The 24539-nt window shown below is 48.6% G+C and overlaps 1 protein-coding gene across 5 annotated transcripts in view; it reads right to left on the minus strand.

Annotated features, from left to right (window-relative positions):
* LOC132912565 (uncharacterized) overlaps positions 1-24539 on the minus strand; it is a 228945-nt gene that overhangs the window by 19945 nt on the left and 184461 nt on the right. For all 5 annotated transcript variants that reach the window (XM_060970074.1, XM_060970070.1, XM_060970071.1 and 2 more), the window contains one exon: positions 12154-12266. In XM_060970074.1, the coding sequence (XP_060826057.1) occupies positions 12154-12266 (113 nt within the window). The remainder of the gene's footprint in view (positions 1-12153; positions 12267-24539) is intronic.

The following is a 24539-nucleotide window of genomic DNA, read 5'->3' on the forward strand; positions in this document are numbered from 1 at the left end:
GGATGGCTTAGCGGCGCGATAAGAGGGAAAAAATCGGGAGAAAGAAGCCGAAAGAAAGAAGAGGAAGAAGATATTCCGATAGATGGAGAACGGGTATTATGGTTGGGAAGGCGAGGAAATTAGCTCTCGCCAGTTTTAATATCCGTTTTATTTTATTTCGCGCCAGGATGCTCGACCGGACCCGTTACGTTGCGTGGCTTTCTTCTCTCTTTCTCGGCTCGCAGGATGCCGATATCTCGTGAAGGTATCGTCGCGAGGGATCACGAACATAGAAGGGAGGAGCGAAATCGAAAGGGTGCAGAATTCACCAACCAATTTCCTACGTAAGGATTATTTTCCGCCACGTAGAAATTTAATTTTCGTACGCCTTGAATCTATCAATTCTACGCTAAAGCTGGATCTGTCGACGTAACTCGAGACAGCGCTCACATTGTCGATGTAAGCGGCAGATTCGCGCTGCTTTATCCAGCTTATAGTTTAATTAGAATTTTTAATAATGCGCTGTCATGCTTCGAATCCACTTTCGCGTTCATAGAATATGCACGATTCGATCTTCGTGCAGATACTCTCAACGACGAAATGAGTGTTCCACGAATCGGACGCCACTTCGCAGTCTCCTTCTATCCGCCACTGATGTAAATTCGTGAAATTAATTTAAGTAACAAACGTCGAGGCGAGTCGGTTGTTCCCTCTTAACGTCGTTCCACTCGCTTGTATTTCTTGAGATTACTAAATAGACCGTAACCAGAGGGTAAGTTGGACGCGCCGCAACAGAGGTAAATCACCTCTAAATGATCTTCCATCTCGTTTGTTCTCTCTGGCTTGGTACCCGACGACCGGCCTAAATGACGATCTCCTTTGAACGAGGTCAGGTACGCTGCCACGGCTTCTCATTATTGCTACGTGAGGGAATAATTAAGCGACGAAGAGATTAAGAGGCTCGTCAGTATTGCCGTCCGCGCGGTCTTTAATTCGTCCGGAGGATTTCTATCTTTATGCTTTCCTGCGCGAATCGTCACCCTCTCGAGACCAACCGGAATTGCTTTGTACTCGCAAGTACCTTGGAAAACCCTGTCGTTTCCGACGCCATTGAAACAAGTTATTAACCCAAAAAGTGAAAACAATTTCAGCCGAGAGTTATCAGTACAAGGAACTATATTAGATAGGAAAACTAGTTTGCAGCGTTGCCGTAACGATCGTGTTACTTCGACTCGTCGGTCCCTTTCATTTTTCCAAGAGACGAGAGAAATCGAGTAAGCGGCAGCAGCATCGCGATAGCTGGAAGACGAGGAACGCTGCATTAACGAGAACTTGCGAGTGTCTTCTCGAGAAGGTTCAACTCAGTCTGAATTCGATTTTCCGTCTTATCTCGCCTCGCTGCCACGAGTAGTTAGCATAATTCTGTTTATGAAACTCCACCAATTCTCTACCGTTTTTCCTATTTCTTCCCTTTTTCCGCTTTACTCGTCGCTTCCTTCTTCGCCCTGTTTTTTCCCCTTCCCATTATCGTGCACTGCTCGCGAGAAAAATTTTCACTCGACAGCGTACAAAAGACCCAGAAACGTTTTCGACGGCGTGCTCGACGCGAGATCGCGATCGAACCCAGTGTTTTCCACGCCGCAATCACCGTCGATGAGGTGCAACTACCGATGTAATCGAATTCCATTCGAAGCTGGCGCTCGGTATTAATTCAATCAGTAACTTGCCAAAGAACTACTCCCGTCAAATTTCCATTTGTCGCACAGTTGTGGTCGCTGTAAACGCGTGTGCGCGACAAATGCCAATTTTCCGCGGATTCGTAGCCGGCAACTACCGTTAATCAACGTCCTATATATTACGAATCTAAATCGAATAAACTCGTTACTAGCTACTTGTGTAACGGGAAACATTCATGAACGCGTTCTCTATACTCTTGATGAAGCACCGGGGGGTTTATTCGTTGCTTTTACATATGGTTACAAATTGATTTTCAATCGAAACGATCGGCAAAATACAGGACAATACAAATAAACGTTCAGACGTTTCCGATCCCGGTGTTCCTTTTATGTACGTCATCCACGGATTCCGTTACGAGAGAATATCAGGAAGACGATATAGTCAGCGTGCCAAGGACAATACGAGCCGACGATACGAACCATTCTTGCCTAATTGGCAGGGAACCGAGACCTCCTCGAGGTTTGCTTCGATAACCAAAGGAATTCGGGTCTGCCGGAAGACGGTGGTCCGGCTCGCCTCTGTCTCGACGTTTCCTCCAATGGCCTCGAATTCTGCACGGGGAGTAGAGTACAGGATCGAAATTGCCGGCGATACGCCAATAATTCGCGAAATGCAATTGCGCAGCCTTCGTGGCGGCCGGACCACCCGATACAGTTTGGTATTGGACGCACGGTGCTTGTCCGCAGCACATAGAGTCTGCGGTGCAGGCAGATCAGGACGCTCTATGGGGCTCCATCTCGGGTGCAGCGTTCCCCTGAGTGCGGTTCGCATACTCGACATAACATAACTGGCGTAACGTCGCATTAGAGCGGCCGCGCGTCGCTGCATGCACCAACTAATCGACGCCGGTGCGACCGGCTTATATTAACGCGCGCTCAGATCCCGTCTCTGTATTAACACAGAGCTACACGCTATCGGAGCATGCACTCCGCGCCAGATATGCAAGCGGACGAATACCATCGACGCGCAGCTGCATCCCAACCGCGCTTCCTAGCCCGCCGACGATCGGCGCCTTCGCGGATATCCCTGGCCCCGTCTATGAATATGGATGTCCCTGTGGTACGGCCTCGAATCTGATCGAAACGCGCGCTGCATCAATCCGAATTCCACGTTGCTCCACTTGCCGCCACTGGTATACGTGCAATTCCGTTCATAAGTAATAGCACACCTGCAGAAAGTGACGTTAACCGTAGAAACGATTAAACGAATATCGAAAGACTCAAGAGCTGTTTAGTTTGGAATTTACGCAACGGCTGTAGAAACTTAAGTACATCCGATGATCGTTCGTATCTATCGTGGTTCATTGACACCTGACATCTCGCACCTTTCATTCAGTGACATTTCCCACGTGAGAACAGAGGTTTTTTAAAGCAGCGGTCGCGGTTACGAGACGACGACCTGCGTAAAATAATAATCTAAAGTATCTAGGCTACATATGTACGATTCCGTGTTCCGCCACGTCATTCCCGTTGCTTTCTCGCAGGAAGAGCTCCTTTCCGCGACACTCGACGCTTTTTTCGTCGGCTGTTCCGCGCGGTGGTTGACGATTTTCTTTCCCCAATTACGAGCTGTGAAAGCCGGGGACAAAAAAAAGTCACCGGGTGAACGACCGTCCGCACGAAAGCGTCGAGTGCGCGAATGAAAACGTAACGAGCCAGCTACACACATTCAGCCGGTGAATGGAGTGTGTGGAAACGGCTCCGCCGCAAGAGTCACAGGTGCGCGGAATAAACAAGCGAAAGAGAGGACGGAGGTTACAATTTCGGCTGCAACGGGCGGCAACCGTCGAAAACGAGGCGCGCACCGTGGAAATCCGCGTGGCGTTTATGCACGTAACAGCCTCGCTGGCCCTTGCAAATGAGCCAGACCAGGCCGGGAGAGAGAGAAAGAGAGTCAGAGAGAGAGGAACAAGGGATTGAAAAGCAGAGAGACGACCTCCTGCGCGAAGGGGTCGGAGCTGGTGGAGAAACGGCTGTCTAGCATTCAATGCCGATGTATGCGAGGAGACAATGACGATGACGTAATTATAGCTAGTTAGGGTAATATTCCAGGCTGCGAAGCTGCAATGGAATGGGATTAGAACGATGGTAGTCCGGCGTGTTTCCTCCGTTGCTCCAGGGATTCTCACTCTCCTTCGCTATTCGCGGACCCATTGTCCTCGTTGTTTACGTCGATCAATGCGTTCAAAGCCATTGATGGCATCATTGTTGGAGATTAAACGTTACGCGTACCTACTTTTTAGAGGAGCGCAAGATTATGGATTTTTAACTGTTGTAATTTGCAATCCTTGAAGCGTATTCGATCACAGATATGAGAAACCCTGACTATTCTCTCGAATGCTGCGTTCACGAGCATATCACTGCTAGAATGGAATTATGTCTACTCGCTTAACCAATGGAGGAATCCGACCGTAGGCCAGGGCTACAGTTACAAAGGGAACGGAGGAAGTGCTCGATGCACCACAGCTCGAACAGCTGCTATAAGGTGCATCGTTTCAGGAACAGAATCCGTTCATAACGCGGGCCACGGTTACCTCTCAACACTACCTTCCGTGAATTGGCTCTCCACCATCCAATCTAATCGAATTATCCGTGCATCGTTCAAAGCCTCTGTTTCTCGTCGACAAAGTGGAGCGTAATAGACTTTCGATTCGGGCAATATGAAGATGGATCGCAGGCAAGAAAAGGGGAAGAAACGATGGAAGAGAGAGAGAGAGAGAGAGAGAAAGAGGACCTCATCAGAGGCGATTACACCGCGAACAGCTCGCGTCTAGAAACTGACAAGCCATTCAGGGATCGTAACCTTCCACGGTACCCGGTTGAATCGACGTCACCCACACGTACAGAGAGAAATCCAGCGGGTGTCTCCGACGTCTGGCACGACGCGCTCATCCTCGAGGGCGACACTTTCGCTGCGTTGAATGCTGCCTCTCCTGACGGCCTGTCATCACCAATTATAACCCATTCAGGGCTGGCACGGGTTAAATTACCCATGGACTACCGTTTCCCCCTCACGGGTATCCGCTGCTCTGCATATACAGAAACAACGAGCATGATTCACTGTTCCCTGAACGAGGCATCGTCCAAGGAAGACCCGGCCGAAATTATCGAGTGATGTACGCGTTCCGTGCAGCTACGCGTATATGCACCGGGCTTCGCCGCGTTTCGTACCTCCGTGTACGTCCGTCTAATGGCCCCGCAGAACGCTCACAATGGGCCCTTGATTACGCGCAATATCGGGGACGCGTAGCAAAACAAACGCAAGTGAAAAACCGGAGGAAGCGCAGAGAAAACACGAGCGGCGGCAGAGAGAACAGGCTTTAAAGCGCGACTCAAAGTGGTGGAACGGCAATTAATTCCTGGGTAAACAGAAGAAAAAACGGTTGAATCGGTGGTGGGTGACGAGAATTTTTGTCTTCGCTTAATTACCAGCCGGTGTTCCATGGAACGACGAGCGAGGTTTCCCGGTAACTCGAATAGCGACGCCTCTCATTTAGCAGGATCTTTGTTAAGCGGTCCTGTTATGAGTAAATCGTCCATCCCTTTAAGTACGTCCTTCTCGATTTCCTCGCTTTCAATTAGCTCGATGTTCCATTTTAATTTACTCTGAATGCTCCCGGGTACCTTCGAGCAGAAAGATTTTCTAGACGTGACGCAGAATCAGCAAAACGCGTCACGACGATTTACACCGCGAACGCGTACGTTTCCCAGAAGATTTAATTCTTGCCAACCGGGTCCCTTTAACAACGAGTCTTGCGACGTTCGCCCCGTTTCTTACACCGGCTGCGTTCCTCGGTAATATCCGTAAGTGCATCCCGCGATTTTCTTGCACGTGCACTTCTTACCAATGTCTCTGGCTCGCAACAGAAGCCAGCTCCGAGTCTTCCTGCCTCTGAGATCGAGAGGGATGAAAGAGAGGGGTGAGAGAGAAAAGCGGAAAGGACTGCACGTTTCCAAGACACCCGAGGCACAACGTTAACAAGCAACGACGCCATCGTTGGCCATCGACGACAGCGAAGACGAGTAAGTGCACGGCGAATGCAGCGGCCAACTAGACCGAGTCGGTTCAGACACCGGCCACTCTACATAATTGCTGACTGTTGTATAGTGTGTGCGTGTTGTATCCCCTCTGCGACTTGGCATCAGCCCCTACAACGTCCCTGGGGGCAAGCGTATTTTTTTCCTGACATGGGACATTCGTACGGTCGCAGTGACGCAACGTTTGGATTTAGGCGAAAAACACGCACAAAAAAAAAAAGAGGGATGTTTCGCGACCCAAATAGCTAGAAGCAGGCCAGCGCAAAACAATCTTTTAAGCAAAAGAGGCATAGATTTCGTTAGGGGATTTTAATAAATTTGCCATAGTATCGTTTCGGGAAAGGTCCGTCTCGCTTTTTCGATATGGTTCGCGAGAGAATTCCGGCGAGAACGAGCGCGGTGCGTCCCGATGGAGCGAGTAATCGGATTTCCCCGAAATAAACGCGCGCGCCACCGAAAACGGGAATGGAAAGGGATTCGGTAACCGCTTGTTTGCCATGCGAAATAACCGGGGCTTGTTTGTCAGGCATCGTGTACAAGCCGAAACTGTGACGACGCCGGCGGGGGTTGGGTGCAGTGGGTCGCAAGAACATCCGAGAGAAGGAAGAGAAGAGTTTCTCGCCTCGTCGGAGAAACGAACTGTACAGAGAGGACAGGAGAAAGCGAAGTGCTCATGCAATGCAGATCGTTAAAGCGTACCGGCGCCCGTTGCGCCGGTGACCCGAATGTGGCTTACGGAGACAAAGCGAGGGCCAAAAAGGTGTAGGAAGATAGAGGAAAAAGGAAGAGGAAATAGAGGAAAGAGTAGCGAGTGGCCCCCGTCCGTTTCCTCGGTCTCGCGATTCCCTGTTTCTCGTTTACATCGTCTCTCGAATCTGTGCCGTGGCAAGTGGAACGTAAGTAATACTACCCTCCCACCGCGCAACTGAGAAATATCGTTGAACCGACCGTTCCCTGGACTGTCTTTTTCTGCCCCTTTTTCTCCATTCCGCCGGCTTCCAGCATCGCGTTCGTCGCCACTGGCTCGCGCGACAATTCGCCCTCGAAACAACCCTCTGATGTTTATCGTTATTACCACGGGTGCAATTTCTGCCCGGCCAATCGAAGATTCGAATTAACGAGTATGCACGCCATGAGGAAGCGGGCTTCGTTTCACCGAAAAGCTTTTTCCTGCCTCGCGAACGACCCTCTGAAATCCTATTTTCTTCTAACGATCCGATTTGGCGAAGAAAGCGAACATTAGCCATTGACTGGAAAGGTACGGTGATGGGATTACCGTCGTCTGATTCAAAGCCTCGTCGAAGATCATAACTCGAATCCCATTGGAATCGATTATCATCGATTTACAAAGAAGTCGTTGGAGGAAAGTAACATCGAAAGGCAGTTAAAAAAAAGTTCCATGGGACTCGTATCAGGCAGTTCGATCCGATTTTAAGTGTCGGATCACCCCTTAATGGCTATATAGGGATGTGTTTTTTTCCTCAGACGGCCGCTCGGTTGGCGCGAGGTTTCGCTAGGATTTCGCAGCGAGCATTGAACGCAACGGCGCGTTTACGCGAAATGGAGGCGTTACGAGCAGAGTTCTGTCTAGACGTAGTTTCGTTCCATAAGGGATAGTTACCGCAGAAAAGGTGCGCAAAGGCGGCCGATAGTCGGCTGCTCGGGCGAAACACTGAAAAATATAGGTTAGATTAGGCGAAGAGGTATTGCCGGGAACCTCGTAGCATCGGGAGACTGCCGGTTAAATAAAGACTACGGGATCTCTTCTCCACCCCCTAATCCCCCTTCCCTCGTTCGCTGGGTTCGACGCGACGGAGGCATTTCTTTCAGATTTTAAAGCTTGCCACGCCGTTTCTCTTCCAAGGCTGGGATAAGGAAAATAAACGAGGGAAAGAGGGACTATTCCGTGGCCGCGGGTATCGATATCCTCGAGCGGTCGTCCCCGGAATGCGCTTCCGTGTGAGACGAGGCCGATACAACGGTCGGGACTGGGGGTGGGATCGGTCAACGACATCAGAATAAAAATTATCGCGCGGCCTTGCGTCAGTTACGCAACGCGCTCGTTTCTTCTATCATTGGTACATTTATGTATCATGTGTACAACAATATTTTTATTATTGCGAAATATCCATCAGTTGCGATCCATCGAGATGTTTATCGCCAGAGGAAATGAAAACGAACTCGTCGTGTCTAGATAGATGCTAGTTTTGGATTGTAGCTGCACATGAGTCAACTAAACTCATATTTTTATGCATTGGAATATCAACGTTGTTTCGGTTTGCTAGGTTCAAAGGTAAACGAATGGACAGAATATTATCGCCGTTATTTGTAATCGTCAACCGGAGTTACATTTGACCTTTTTATAATAACACCGGTCGATACAAGTAGACGAACGCGTTCTCTAAGACTGTCATTATAACGAGTCATTATAGCGAGTCATACAGTCGAATAGCGAGCATAGAGTTGAACAATAGCATTGAACGAGCGACGATTATGTCTATCTCTGTACTTGTACTTACAGTGATTTTAATATACACTGGCAATTTTATCACTCGTCTCTTTATTAAACCAATCAACGCGTTTAATATCCACGTCAGGATTAACGACAGAAATGTGTTCCATTATTACCAGGAATAGGATATTCGACACGTTTCGTCCTTTGCTATCAGCCTCTGTTCAATTGTCGCTATAAATAATACCGACTACTACTGTCTTCGATCCACTACAAGCTACAACACGATCGAATAATTGCCTCCGCAATAACTCAGCCGACGCTGACCGACTGATATCGTGGCTCGGTTACATCACTTACAATTTGTCGCGACGAGCGAATGGAATAGATTCGACGGTTAAAAGCGGGAGAAAATCGGTTCTCGACGAATCGTCCGGTTCGCGTGGCCGTTTAAAACAACGGCGTCGAATTATCGCGAATTGGCTGAACGACTGCGACGACGCATCGGGTCAGGCAGGAAATAGCATAGCGGCGTAGGCAAAGAGCGACGACGACGACAACGAGGACGGAACGAACATTCATGGGACGAAGAAGGGAGAACGCGGAGATGGGAGTGAACACGGCTCTGATTAGCATACAAACTACGCGTGGTCGTGTTGGTTCTCCGCGTTTGCCTGGAACACGAACAAGCCAAGAGCGTTCCGTTCTCCCGTCCCTGCGCTTCTTACGCTCCTACACTCGTGCACCGGCTATCCAAGATCGTGATTAAAAAGACACGCGCGATTTCGATCAAGGAAACGGTGACCTACTGCGTGGAAAAGTAGGCGAGTTTTACTTTCACGCTGCAGGGAAGAAAAGGCAAAGCAATCTTGTGTTTACAGGTTTATGAACACAGGTTCGTGATTACTTTTACTGCAATATATCCATACATGGTGAAAGTTCAAGTACGCTGTAGCACAGAGATACTTTTTATAACGTCGCGCACCGAATACAGGTAATGCGAAGAAAGGACAGTTTGTAGTTTATCGACATTAAGGTTAAAGTTATTTAGTACAATCGCTCGAGTGGCTTTTATACATTTTTTATAAATCTATTCTTGCATTACGTACATTTAGTAGCGGATCAGTTGTTTGGAACAATTAAGGAATTCCAATGAATTTTTATCCTTTACATATTCGGTAGAAACGGGATGAAGAATATACGTTAACTCTGGAGACACCAGGTAGAATAGCAAGGTTTATTACACGAGGAAATGCACGTGTCGTTCGGCGCGTTGGGTGAGCTGAAATGCTGCGAGGCGACAGAACACGCCGTTTGCCGTCACGTCGAGGAGAAGAAGCTGCTCCAAGCACAATGTAGAGGAAGATACCACCCACAAAGTCCGGCAACTCGACGCCGAGAGTCGGCGAGTCGCGGAGCGGTAACACTCGAGATACCACGCTTGTGGCCTACGATAATGGCCGGCTATTACGATAAATTGAAAAAACGGGATACAACAGAGACTCGGTTGTGCAAACAGACGTTGCTTTCGAATGGCGTGGAAACAAATTATCCACGTGGACGTCCAGTTGATCGAGCGCGAAAACCTTGTGGAATAAAAAGCTGCACCGTTGTACCTACATCGCCGAGTAAGGTCGGGGCCACACGAGCGTTGAAACGGCGCGACGTCCGTCGCGTGACGTTCGTTGTAGAAATATACTGTTCTACGATGCAGTCCACGCGCTAGCAACGTGCGTCACTTCGATATACGACGATATACCCATTTATACAACGGACGTCGTTTTAACGCTCGTACGAGCCCGGTCTAAAACGCAATGGTTCATCTTGCTCGTAACAAATAACACACTCGCGAGAATTCAGGAAAATTTGACGCGTGAAGAATCTCTCGATTTCCGGAGAAGAGAGGAAAAGGGAAAAATAGGAGTCGCTCAGCACAAATACCAGAACTATCAATAGAGATATTACCGAGAGCTAGCGATAACGAATGTGCGTTACGATAACCGCGCGAATAGCGAAGCACACAGGGCCGGCATTGTCACGACCGGTGGACCTTCGAGAGGTTTGTGTCGATAAAAATACAACACGCCACCGGTGAATCCTGAATGCGGGCCTCTGTCCGATCCAAAATCGTCTTGGCCCGCTGCCGATCTCTCGGCCAGAGTTCATCGATCGTGGCATCATCGCCCGCCGCGTCTTTTTACCGGCGACTCTCCTGGTGCACGCGAAATTAGTCGTCGTGCCTCTTTGCCAAGCAACTCATTTCGTTCCGGCTTTTTCGTCGATCGATACCTCGACTGATTTTATTTTCAATCGTGGGAATGTCTGGAAAACACGCGGCACAAATAAACACCAAGCGTATCTAATTCGAAGGCTTCGGTATGGAATCGGAACGTCTTGAAACTTTCAAAGTGCTCTTCTATCGTCTGAGATACGGAAAATGAGACTTATTTTATTTTTACCTATGATTTTGAAATATAAGAGTCGCGTGAATTTGTTAAAATAAGAAACGCGTCGAGCTAGACCTAAACAAAATTTCGCGCTTTATTCCTGAAAATTGCTTTCTTACGCGCCGCTGCGAGACAATGCCCCAATCTCTGCGAGCATTTTTTCCCAGTCGTATTTCATATTTTACTACGTCGACTTGCCGCATAAAGCAACGAGAGACAATGTCCGAATGGAGGTAAAGTGGGGCCCTGTAAATCTCACAGCCGCGTTTCTGCGGTGAATGCATATTTCTTCCCTGTACGAGGCTCGATAGTCGCGCGGATCTGCGGCCAACTTGCTTACGCGGGCACAAAAGCGAGGGAGTTCTGTACAGCCGCCGTACCGTGTCGGAAATTATCAGTGTAACGTTGTTCTCTCGTTACCGGCGCGTAACACCGTCTCGACGCACGCCATTCCTTCAATGCCCTATTTCTGACTAATTTAGGACTCCCTGAAGTGCGCTTTACCTTCTTTGGCCCTTTGTCCGCCTCGTCCAGGAAAGGCTTCTTTGTGATCTGACTTTCTCAACATTGTTGCAATTCTAAGACGATTCTTGTCAACGAATATGGTTTGGTATACTTTATCACGCGTACCTCGCGTACATTAAAAAATCGCATTCTGTCGTTGTTGACACGTGTCGCACGACTTAAGCTGTTCTTACAGTTGCTGTTAAAGGTACTCGACTATCGTACTTATTAGGCCATTTACAGATATTAATTAGATCCGAGTATATTAAATCTGATTTAGTAGCGTTTTCGTACGAAGATTAAACGTAGAATCAGATAAAAAAATTACTGTTTTGTTGTAAAATAAAGGTAGGTACATTTGCGAAAAGTATTTTTTTCGTAACCGCTGTAGTTACAACACGATTAAGCAATTCTACCGATGGTAACGAGCTATGGTTCGATAATTCAACGCTCACTGGAATGGCAATTAGCTCCGCTTCCTGCATACATTTTAGATTCTTTTTACTATGCATTCACGAAGCCTATCTGATTAGTTGTTGGCAAACTTTCTATGACAAACGAGACAAATGACAGGGAACCTCGAGTAGGGTTGGTAGACTGCGCGTAAACGAAGCAACGATGTCATTTACACGCGAAGGCAGTGAAGCGAAATGACCTATTTTTGGCTAATTTAATGGTCACTAGAATGTCAATGACGCGTTCTTCCTTTTTTCTTCGTGGTATCTACCAGACGTTTTCTTGTCCCTCCTTCACCCTCTGAATGGCCACTCGAACCCTTGAAATATGGTTACAACCCGAGCGACCTCGAACCTCGAACACGTTACGATACCCAGCCGGAATGAAACCTAGTGTTTATTACTGCGGAGTCATAAGCTCCTCCACGACGCGACCCTGAAGAGTTTTACGCCGTTTTGTTATTTTCTATCCTATCCTACGTCGTTCTATACCGTCATCGGAATTACTTGTAAACTCGTAGAAGTTTAGAATTTGTACTCACTTCCAGAAAACGACGGACACGATCGCTGCCATCAGGAGGAGCACCACCGCGCAGGTGATGATTAGGGCAGTGCTTTGTAGCGATGGATTCGTGTGGTAGGATGCATCGATCATCTGGAAACAAAACAGATCGTTCGTTAGGCAAGTCGTGCGATTTATGATTGTCCTAGTATTAATTTACTTCGTAATGAATATTTACGATCTTCGTTCACTGTATTTTAGGATATGTTAGGGAAAAGTGTAGAGTGAATATGAATAATAGCGATGAAATATTCGTGCCATTAGAGGCATCTTAAAAGCGTGTACCCAGCTTTAAAAGCTGTACAACATCGACCGATCCCTTTCAACGAATCATTGATATCGCTAAAAGTTATTGGAACTTCGTTATAGTAACTTTCGTGGTATTGATTTATGCCCTCGCTTTCAACAAGATTGTACGCGAACATAGCTTTTTTGGAAGTTGCATTCACTTTCGGGTGCATACGAAGGTTATTGGATGCTTTTAAATGGTTGTTCAGATCATTGGCCTCGATAGATTTTTTAATAAGCGTTTAAATTATTAAAAAGCCATTTGTGCAATAGAACTGCAAATAACTATTTCTCGCTACCGATCGATCAACAGGACGTCGTTAGCGTTTCCTCGACGAAGATAGCAACTCGGCCGGTTACGAAACCGGCGTGTAATCACGACACGGTCGAAAGCCGTATGACGAAACAGCGTTTCTCGTACTATGCGGATGCAGTAATAGCGGAAAAGGCGTATTAGCAGCCGTGAAACCGGATTTATTCTTCAAACGTTGCACCATTGTTTTTCTCAGCCAAACGCTAGACACGCGAATAACGACAGTCAAATCAACGAGAAAATCTAGTGCGCGAGAATCCAGCTCGGAAAACACGAGATTCGCATGTAACGTCGTCTAACATTCTCCGCGAGAAATGCGCCTAGACGAGGGCGGCCCTTGGAAAACACACGTGACACGTGCCTGGTTTGCGCGAAGAGCAGGCAGAGAGAACAGGGCGTCGGCTGGCGGCGTTTTACGCGCAGCTTCGGTGAAAAGGGAAAGTGATTTTTGTTGGAATTTTCATGGCGGTGGAACGGGGGTCAGATTTCCGGTGCCATTCTATCGGCTTTCTTCGTCGGTTCGTGGCCATTGTCGCGAGATCGGCGCGAATCGATCGATGCGTATTATGAGTACGGGACTCATTGACTTGGAGGTGCGAAACGCGTGGTTAGAAAGGGATGTTGGATAAATGGAAAGAACGACCAGTCGCTTTGGGACTGTGAATTTAATACGTATCGATAAGCTACCCCCGCTATGGCCCCACGCCCGCCCTGTATTATACTCGAATCGCGCATGTTTCGGGGGTTGGCGAGGCGCCAGCGATGCGCTCGATCGTCGGACGATCGCGGGCGAAACGATGTTCTCTTGCGAATCTTTGCAATTGGAAAAATCTATTTCCCTTCTTAAAATTGTTCCAAGAAATTCAAGAGAATCGGAACCAGTGCGGAGCAAACGAGTCGTTCCATTTTGTTTTCCATATACATAGGAGCCCGGGAACAGTGGCGATTCGATGTACATCGATAAGTAGACTGCCTCGCCGAGAGTGGGAGTATACGCGCGATGGAATATTGTGCTACGTGTTGTTTGGCAGCGGTCCAAGAGAAGCAGCATTTATCAAAGGTTTCGTTGATGAGTGTATGTGTGGGAGTCTCGATAGGATCGCGGTTTCCCCGTGCGCGCGAGCATGTAAGTTGCTCTTTGTCGAGAACCACCCCATCCCTTCCACGCACTTAGAAGCGACTCGACTACGCGATTCTCTTCCTTCTCGCGGTGGCTCATCGCTCATCATTACGGAGATATTAATGGCGTCAGCTAATGGATTCAGCCGAGAGCTTAGCAGCCGGCTAGAGAATTCCCTACACCCGGTCTCCACCACTTTGCGTCGCGTTTTTCCTCACGCAGAGGAAATAAAGCCAACGGAGATGATGTATCGTCTGACTGAGAACGTGATTTCCTCCCGAGATTTTGGGACGCGCCTCCCTTTCCAGACATTGTCCGTCGAATGCTCGTGTTTTACGCCACGATGTCGAGACGGTACCGAGGGTTCGTACGTCCAGGGACGATAAGAGGAGAAAAGCGAAGGTGGCCAGGCGTTTCTTCCCTCCTCGAGATCGACTCACTTTTATCGGAAACCGACGCAGAATCCGCAGGCAGGCGACGTCCCGTTCGATAAAACCGTGAGACTGAACGTCAAACAGAACGAAGGACCTGCCTCTGTCTTCCTCTTTCTACCCAGAAAACGGGAAACTTGTGGGTCGTACGAAAGATAAAAAATAGGATTTCTGTTAAGTTTCCCAGGTCCATGCGATCGGCACACGTGCACCTCCGCAGTATTCGATAAACCCGTGCATCTTTCGTACGACTAAAGTACAGTGACAGGAAGCGTTCCACAGCCGATCGTCCACGATCTTTCATTCTGTGCAACTGCGTGCAAGCCATAGGGAAGAAACAGTAGCACAAGGCCTATATCAAGTCGGAAGCTGGACGTCCAATTAGTACGGAAAAATACTGCAAGTAATTACGAGCTTCTGAGAACTAGGAGGAAAAGAGTAATCAAGCGGCGAACAAAGGATGCACATAGCGTTGTTAGGTTCGGGATGGAACGTAAGCCGCTGTCAGGTTGTTACGATACCCTTCCCGCGGGGAAACCATACGTTTCCTCCGCGTTGTACATGCTACTTACGATTGCTCTGATTCAGCATCGCCCGCTACAGAAACCCGTAACCCGACTCCAGATCCAATTAATGGAATCCTAGAGCATAGTGGAGCGCGTGGCCCTACGAAATGCAATAACGACCTTACGTTTCCAATGGAATCGTATCGCGGGGGGCTGGGAACGCGTCTCGGTTGTCGAACTCGGAAACAGGGCTAAGGGTGACTGGTCCCCGATGATTTCATCTCGGACTAGCCTTCTTGCGAAAGTGAGTCATCAGAGTTCTCGTCGATACCCGATAATGTCGATTAATTTCGGTTTAGCTACTTACTATAGTTTGGAAGAAAGAGCGGCACAGATCTGTAATAGGAACAGGACTGTTCCCCTGGACGAGACTTTTGGAAATCTGCGTCTACTCGGCGGTCGAATGGTAAACTCGCTAATCTCCGACATAATCTACTTAAACAACTACTCGGGAGAAGGGTCGCTTCGTCGAATTATACTTCAGGAAATCAAGGCTCTCAGACTGTTCTTGGGTTTAGGCCCGAAAGTTTGCTATCGGATTAACTCCAAGAAATCTCTCGCCGCGGTTTGCAACGCTGTGTGATAGGCTGCATAAACGATACTCAAGCAGAACGTAGCATCACCATTGGGAAACGTAACGTTAAGATTTCTCACGTTCTTCGGTCGATCTAGAACACGCGCTAGATCCAGATTTCCTAAAGTTTCGAAATGTTTATGAAAGCTGGAACTGATTAGTCGTTGATTCGTTCGCGCGAACTGTACAAGAAGTAAACGTAACAGCATCGATTAGAGAATTCCATCAACCAGACACCGCTAACGCGATAGACCGACTATGTCATAGTTCCAAATTCGTTTATGGACTACTTTAGCTCTGTGTTTTCGAGCTGCTATCGTAGATTTCGACTAGCATGGACCTCGACGTCGTCCGTTTCCTCTATCCTCTTTCGAGTCCCTTGAAATTCCTTGTAAATGCGCTAGACGTTTCGGTGCCTCGTGAACAGACAGCAGCGCCTTATCTGCGAACCTATCCTGCCAGTTCAGGAATGAGCCGCGATGATGAGAACGTGACAGAGAGTTACAAACTTGCTGCGTTTACTTGGCCGAGTATCGTTTATGGTGACTGTAAGAGCGCTTTGTATGTGTTTCGTTCAGAGGATAAAGCGTATTTTACGAGTCCTTCGTGGCACTCGTAACTTTCAATGAAAATATTCACGCTGTGGCTCTGAAGAATTTACGATTAGAACGAGCAACGCATGTTTCGTTGTACGTAGACGCTGAAGAATTCAACGCGTGCACGCACATGTAATTCGCAGATATCGCGGATCAGCGTTGACTCTGATACGGAACGTAGCTTCAAATTAACAGGTAACACAGCGTGCGAGATGGACATTGAAAATGTCGCAACCAGATAGCGAAGCAATTAAGCGAACGCTTCCATTTCCACGGCGAAAATTACTTGGAGATTCTTGGAAGTCGGCATATGCCCTGAGCGGGACACGTTCATCCTGCTTTATGACTACCAGTTTATGATGTCCTTCGTCGTCGAGCAGTAAATGCGGTCGTACAACGGCGAGAGCGCGTTATTACTCGGTACGCTTAATTTGCATAGCGACACACGGACGTTGCATCGCGTTGTCGACCGTGGGCCTCGTTGTTTTACGCACGGATTCGTCGTTTCCCACGGATCGAACGCGAAACTTAGATCGAGCAACGGAAACCGGTTGCACGATCGTTTCTCCGACGAACTCCAATGTTTGGCGAACGAGTATAGAGGTCCCACGATAGAAATTAAAAGGCCGCATACATAACCATTAGACGTGCCTGTTGCAGATTGCCCTCCGGTCGGATCTGCTCGGAAGCTATCAGAGCGACGAGCATATATACGCGAGACGATCAACGCTGGAAATCAAAGCGAGGAGGTATCGTTCGGTCTCGAACTCGTCGCAGGTAGAGCCAAGGGGAATATCAGATCATTCGGCGACGCAAGGGCGCCTCGGTGGTTTCGTTTCCATCGAAGTTCCGGCCTCTCCCCGCGCCAGCACGGAGAGAACAGACACAAACGGTTTCGTGCCATCTTGATTCCGCGGCAGAGTCTCTCGATTAATTAGCGTGCCGTGGTTAATGAAGCCAGGCCGAACAACAGGGCAAAAGGGGCGAGTTTGAGGGTTCGCAAGGGCCATAGAGGATAGGAGAGAAGGAGAGAGAGAGAAAGAGAGAGGGGGAAGGAGAGGAAGCGTTTCTCGGTTCTCTCGGCCTTGTGGAATCGATATCGCGTAATGCGATCTCTTTGGTGGAGAGCGCGGATATTATGTTCGTCGGACTGTGCACGTATCGTCCACTGTTCGAGGGTGGAAAAAGGGGGCCAGAGATTCGAAAAGCGCAGTTCATTCCGGATATAAATAACCGTTCGTGGCCGGTGTAACGTATATTTTAATGTCACCTCACGTGACGTATATGCCCGCCGCTTAAAGCGACCGCTACTTTCCAAAAAGCTTCTCCTCATTTATCATGCGAGTGATTCAGCAGCGGGACGCGGCCAGTTTGAATTTCACTTGATTCCGGTTATTAATGGATTCGCGGCGCCCCGTATAATTCGCCGTTCGACGCTACGATGAACGTACATCGTAGTTTCACCGAGCTTTTCCCACCATCGCTAGAAGAGGAAGGACTCGAACGCTAGTCTCGCTCAACGTCGCGACATCGCTTTTCGGATCTCGCGTCGATTTCCAACGGGAATCGAGGTATCGTACTACGATTGGCAAAAATCGACCCGCGCGTTTTATATTGTTATAAAATAGTTACGTCGCATCGACGTAACTATCGCGGAATTACGCCATCCGTCATCCCTTCGGTCCCTAAATCTCAGCGCCACGAAATAAATATGCGCATAACAAGGGCGTGGATGTTCCCCTGGCGCGTATGAACATGCATGAGTCTGTAAAACATTCGATTTGCAGGGGAAACATTAGCATGAACGGCACGTTCGTAACAATAGCGGGAGACGAGAGCAGACGCGACGGCACCGGTTGGATCGGTCAATCGAAAATCGTCTCTCGTTGATTTAACAACTATCTGCTGGCCGTATACAGCCCGAATGGGGTCTGGCTTGGTCGCCACTCGTCACCGGAACACGTCTCCATTCGACTGGGACACGCTAATTACGCATTTGTTCAGGAATTTGCATGCGTTACGCCATCGCGTTACCAAGAGTTTACGTGTCCCCGCGATTCGTCGTAACGATTCGTTACGAGCCGGAACGATCGCGCCGAGCGACTCTCGAGCTGGCTCGTCCGATTCCTGTTGTCCCGGAGGGTCACGATCGCCACGTTTACCGTGCATTTGTTGCCGTGTCGCTGGCCGAAATTGTCCCATTGAAAATCGTCTCGTTAGAGCAACGATTCTGTCCAACGCACCCCGCTGAATCGCTGATGTTCCGTTTTTTTCCCCTCTGTGCGCTCTTTCTTCGTGACGATGGGCTCGCCTAACCAAGTCTGGGATATTCGCGGCATATTCTACTGATTGCTACCGCTCTCGTCTGCCCACCGACGGATCTATACTACTGCGCGACGTAGTTCGTAATTCAGAAAGAATAATCGGTGTCTTCTGTAAAAGCGGGCAAAGCAGAAAACGAGACGAGAGATTCTTCGCAGGACGGCGGCAATCCTAGAGCAGTCTCGCTCGTATACGCCTCGGGTCTTTTCCAATCAGCTCGACGCTCTACCCTCTTCGAGACGAAGATTGCACGCAAGCACGAGGTTGATTCACGTTCCGGTGGTCGTCGAGCGTCCCGTACACGGTCGCTCTCCGTTGTTTCGGCCCGCTGCCGACCGACTATTTATCGAGCAAATATTTCCCGGTTATTTTTCCATTCCGTTTCTTCTTTATTGTTTTCCAATCACCGTCCGACATCGATCGCTCCTTTTATCCACGGGGAACGCGGCACGCTCGCGTCTCTATTGTTCCGACTGTGTGTCGTTCCCTCGCGTGTCTCGTCCCTCCGCCGACGAGTAATTTGCAGAGAAAATTGCTTGCGAAACATTTTCAACTGTCTCGATGCTGCGAGAAAAAATATTTGCAAGGAGGATGAATCGATCGTTCTCCATGATTTCCTCGCATCGTATCCTACTATCTTCGCGATGCGACATCGCCGTTGTCAAAGAATTATTTATTATAGATAATATCGAAATTGAATCCGATGGAAAAGAACGTCTCCACGGCTTACGCATCCACGGGAAACACCGGCCGTTTTTCGTCGACGGATTAGCCGACAAGCAGAAGAAGCAGGGGATCGTTGACGAGGGGAGACGAAGGTCGAGAAGCGAGAGTGGAGTAGCTTCCAGGCGGTCGAATGATCGGAAGAAACCCTTTTTATCTCGGGCCGGAACGAAAGGTCGGTACTTGGAGCGCTCTTGTTTATTTGCCAGCCTCCTTCCATCCCCTGTCGTCCCCTTTTATCTCTGCGGATTCGTCGCGACGAGAAAAAGCCGAACCAACAGACGCGTAAAATCCGTGTGCGCTTTCTTCTCTTCGTCTGCCTCATCGTTTTCTCTCTCTTTCCGTCTTTATTCTCTGTTACACCGCTTTCCACGCTACTCTCTTCGCGTCTCAATAAAACAACGCGCGTTTTACTACCGTTGTTTTCTCCGCTGGCGACGGAAGAAGTTCATAAATATTTGATGCGCGTAATGAAATGTCATACAACTGGCGCGAGCCCGCCGCTTCGATCGGATTCAAACGAGAACGAACGTTAAACGACCACGAGACTCGTTGTTTTCGCCGAGGCGCCGCGCCTCGATTAATTTGCGTCCTCTCGCTCGATTTGCCGCAAACGCCAGCAACTATTTGCACGTCGATCGTCCCGTTGACGGTCGTTGATAAAAACGTATTTATTTCGAGCTGTTCGACGAACGTTCGCTGTCGATATGTTCGATGATGAATGGAATCCAGTCGCTGCTGAATATTTCCATAAATATGCCCCCGTTCTTCGCGGTGCTTGTCACTGGACCAGAGTTTCGAGTCGATTCTCGGTACGCGGCCCGCGAGACTCCCAGTTTTATCTTTAAAATATCTGAAGTCGACTCGGGAAACGTATGAATAAATCATCGTGGGTACGCGAGGATGAACGACGTTTCGAAGGGATATCGAAGTCGAATCGAGTCTGAGCTTCTTAATTCCTTTTGGAAACAATCGACGACCAAGGGGCTGCCATTTTTTCTTTACCCTCGCCTCCGTCGGGGTTAGAAAACGCCCGGGGCGACACGTTCGCAGAGGGAGGCAGATGACAAAGATTATGTGCCGGAGCAGCGTTTAACCGACGCGGATCTCAACATTCCGAACGCGGGTTTAATATCGACGCGTCGATGAGTCTCGTAAATCATTTCGCCGTTAATGAAATTCGAAGACGACGACTTCACGCAGAGTTTACGACGACTTTCCAGTTGATCGTGACGACGTCTACGATATCTTGCCTCTCCATTCCCTTTCGAAAACCATACTTCACCAGCCTATTTCTACGTTTAGCAGAGAATCTCCTTTATTGATGGGAAACTTGTTCGAAACGAGAGAACTTTCGTCGATTCTTCGACCCTTCAGTCGAATCGAGTAGATGCACGATTAGCAACGAAGCAACACTCGAATCGTTCCAGTCTTCGACATTATCGCCCGGATCGTTTCAGCCATTAGATGGCACATTATTTGGAAGAGCTCGCGGAACGGCAATTCCAAGCGTATAATATCTGGTCCCCCGAAATGGCGCAATATCATAGGGGATGAAAGCACGGGGTGGAGAAGACAAGACAGGGGGATGCTGTGTGTAGGAGTGTTTAACGACACGGAGAGCAACATTCCGGACGTGCTTTAATATCGCCTACCGTTTCATTCAGGACGCGCGACGCTTCAGGATGGCCTACCCTCGCCTTCTACCCTGTTAGATATTTCGCCTAAAATCTACTCACCCTACCTCGTCACAGTTAGGAAGATCCACTAACCCTTCTGCCAGCCACGTGGCACCCGTGGGGCGAATTGTTTTTGATATTCGAAACGGAACGAATTGCGGTGCCGCTTCGGTGAACGCTTCGCGGCAACCCACTCACCCTTCCTGCCTCCTTTTACAATCCTGTCTCTGTTGCCTCTGGCTGACTCGCCGCCGTCCGAAGCAGTCGGAATTATCGCGCACGCCTCCGGGCTTTGGCCGATTTTTCCACCGGCTGTCTCGACGAGAATGAAAATTTACTGCTCGACGATGGCGTCTCGAGCAACCAGGTTTTCCTTTCAATTAAGCCACTCTGTTAAGATGGCAACTTAGTTAGCTCTGTGTTCCACCGGTAAACAATGTTTCTCCTTTCTCCATTTCCTCGGAGGATTCACCCTCTGGTATCGAGGTTGCCAGCATTTCTATCCTATCGCGTGTACGCTCGTGAGTTTCGAAGGAAAGAAAGGGGGTAAAGAAAGTCGACGTTTCGACGCTCGAGCTCATCGTCGGATATCGATAGCGATTTTTATTAGGTTCGACGCGAGGAGAACAGAAGAGCGATAACCTTCTTATATCGTTCAAACGCGTTATTCTCGCAAAGCAAGCTCCGCGTGCTTTCGTAGCTTATAGCGACGCAGAGAATGAGAGCGGAGTCACGAATTCGGCTCGCTGTTGTGGAAAAATATTATTCGACCGAGATTCCAGGGTAGCTGGAAAAATGCAGCGAAAGATTGAATTCTGCGTCAGCGGCCGCGTACGGAAGACACGGGCTTCGAGTGGGATGAAATTTTCATTTGGAAAAAGCTCGTTATCTCGTACGTCAGCTAGAGCCGAGAATCGGCTAACGTTGCATTAATATTTCCCACTTTATTTCGAGGAATATTTACTCGCTAAGGGAAAATAAGTCCGCCTCTAAGCGAATTAATTATACCTCTGTCTTAACGCAGCCCGTAGTTGTTATCTCGGCCGGCTCGATTAAATCTTCCGTGCTATCCTTACCGCGTCTTTTCCTTCCATTTTCATCCGATGCTCCATTCGTTTTCCCGTCAGTGCCCTCGCGTCGCTATAAAAATAATCGTAACAGGCAGAGAATGATAAACTGGCGAAACGAAGCTGGTCTTTCGTTTGTCGAGTTTCCAGCGAAATTCGTCAAAGGCGATTGCTCGCGAGCAACGAAATTACCGGAAACGCGGTTTCTGCCGTGCGTGGCTGGCTTTCTGTATCGGTAAGCTCTATAACGAGCGGTAAGTCTCTATTCACAGGTGCGTAACGGGAATCGAAGACAAATGAACCTTCTCCATGCAAAGTTTCTCTCCCTCTTCGCGTCCGTTTCTTCTCATAGACTACCGAAACGAGGTTATCGAGGGAGAGAAAGAACGGCAAAGAGAGAGAAAGAGAGAATGAGGAGGGGAAGAAAGCCGCACAGTCTGTAAATTGAACGATGTTATTTGCCAGGAAATGGAAATCTTCGCGAAGATGCACGCTCCTGCAATCTCTCCTCTTTCTGTTAATTTCTCGTTTGTTGTAGACTCACGAAGTAGGAAAAAGAAGAAAGTCGGTGAAGCGGCGATTCGAAAGCCATAGTCTGTAGTCGATGAAAGCTCGGCGAAAGCGTTTAGCCAAACTCGCGTTCTCGAGTGGGGTGGAATATTCGTTCGCGAGATTCGAATATCTTCCTGCTGAAAAATAGAGTGCTTCACCTTACTCGGTCGCTTCTTTTCTCATCGATCTCGCGGCAACTCTTTCGTGTAATCCATTCGTCGGTTTCCAGGTTAACAGAGAGGGACGAGAAAGGAAAAAGGAGGACGGGGGAGCGCGTTTTTACAGGCTTGTTCGGCTTCTTTGCGAAAGATCGACGCCCATCGATCCCCAGGAAAAGTTCCAATTTCCCTTTTATCGGGGATTCTGTTTCATTTCGGGCGTCGCACATAATATTCGCCCGAACCGCGGGATTAAACGGCGAAGCCGAGAATTTCCTTTCTTCGCCGTGACACCCTTGATCGTGATCGAAAAATGAATCCAACAATGGCGACACCTCGACTTCGTTACCCCTCCGACATATCAAACTATTCGAAAAACCAATCTCCTGTGAAAATTACACGTAGCTTCCAGGGAATTTTCATTTAATCTCGGGTATCGATTATTCGTTTCGCTAGCTGATCTCTCGTTCTAAGCCGTAAAATACATTCAGGAATTTCCCTTTGCCATCTTACAATCGAGTCGTAATTCATAATGATTTAAAATGTGTCAGTTTTATCGGGAAGATTCGCGCTGCTCACCGTGAACCGGCAGCATACGCGGCCATCATTTTCTCTCACCCTCTCCTTGTCTCGTCAGTCGGCCGCCGGGGTGGCCATTATTTAAATTTCGTCCCCGCTGATTCATCGTTTCAACGTCAATCTCTGCTAGCTCCGTTCACCATGGAAATTTATCTACCGCGGAACGAGAGAAAGAGGAAGAGGACGAGGAAGAGGACGAGAAGACGAGACTCGTCTCGTCATCCTCGGAAATCGATCCGATGGTTCGTTTCGAGAAGCTGCTCGTCCAGCAACAGAAGAACCAGAGCCACCCAAACTGTTTGCGCGCCATCCTTTCACAAAAGGGTTCGCGTGGTTTCAGCTTTGATCCCTGTGGACAATGTTACAGGCTTTCACGTTCGTTGCTCGCAACACGTAATTTTCTCCCACCGTGTACCTTCCCAGGGTGAACCGTTTCTCGTAGACGGTAGACCCGCGATATCGCCGGAATCGTTTGCTTTCGAGTGCCGAAACGCTTAACCAGACGCGCTCTTTACACCGCTATCGATCCACTAACCCAGTAAACGATGTATTACCTGTGTCAATATCAGTCAGAAGCTCTGCGGCTTACGCAACCGGTTAACCAGTGGCTATTATTGATCTTAACAAGAATCCCGCGCGTTTGCCGACGCATATTGAATCGACGCGTGCACGCGACCGCGAATTCGCGATTTTCAGCTTTCAGAGTAAACGGCGAATTACCATCTATTCAAAGTCTACGGGTCAAGGGAAACTGGAACGTTGGAATCTCGCGAGATCCAGAACGAACGATGCGATTTTTCGTTGGAAAGGGGCGGTCGCCGTGTCCAGCTCGAAGAAGAATCGAATATCGGATGAGAAATTCTTGTCGTCGACGGGATTAGAAAGTTTTTTGCCCGGCTGGAACGGGTAGGTGGGCGGCACCCGATAATGAAGTAATCCGAGGAAGGAAACGGTAGCTGTCGCTGCCGGATCCTCCTTTTTCACGAACGGCGACGATTCGAGGGGTGGACTCCGCGTCGTTCACGTCGAGGTTCGCCGTGTGTGACATTCGAGCAGCCGCCAAAGGGATCGTTAGGCCGACCAGGGACACGATTCTCATCGAATGTATACATTCACCCTTTAATCTAGCCCCGGCAGACTATGTCGGTGTCTGAACCGGAACGGGGTGAAGCTATGGCTCTGCTATTCCTCGCGTTTCACCCCTGCACCGCACATTTCGATTCTTTCTTTTCTCGTCGGATTGGCCGCGTTTAGCAAGATCATTCCCGACCATTTCAAAGATAGAAGAAAAAGATTCTTTCTCCTATCCATCATATTCGAACATCAGCCTAGAAAGGCCTCCACTTTATCATCGTTAAGGCAAGAAAAGAAGGTTATCCATTCAAAGACACGCAACCA

The sequence above is a fragment of the Bombus pascuorum genome, chromosome 12 (assembly GCF_905332965.1).
Source record: "Bombus pascuorum chromosome 12, iyBomPasc1.1, whole genome shotgun sequence".
Taxonomy (NCBI): Eukaryota; Metazoa; Arthropoda; class Insecta; order Hymenoptera; family Apidae; genus Bombus; species Bombus pascuorum.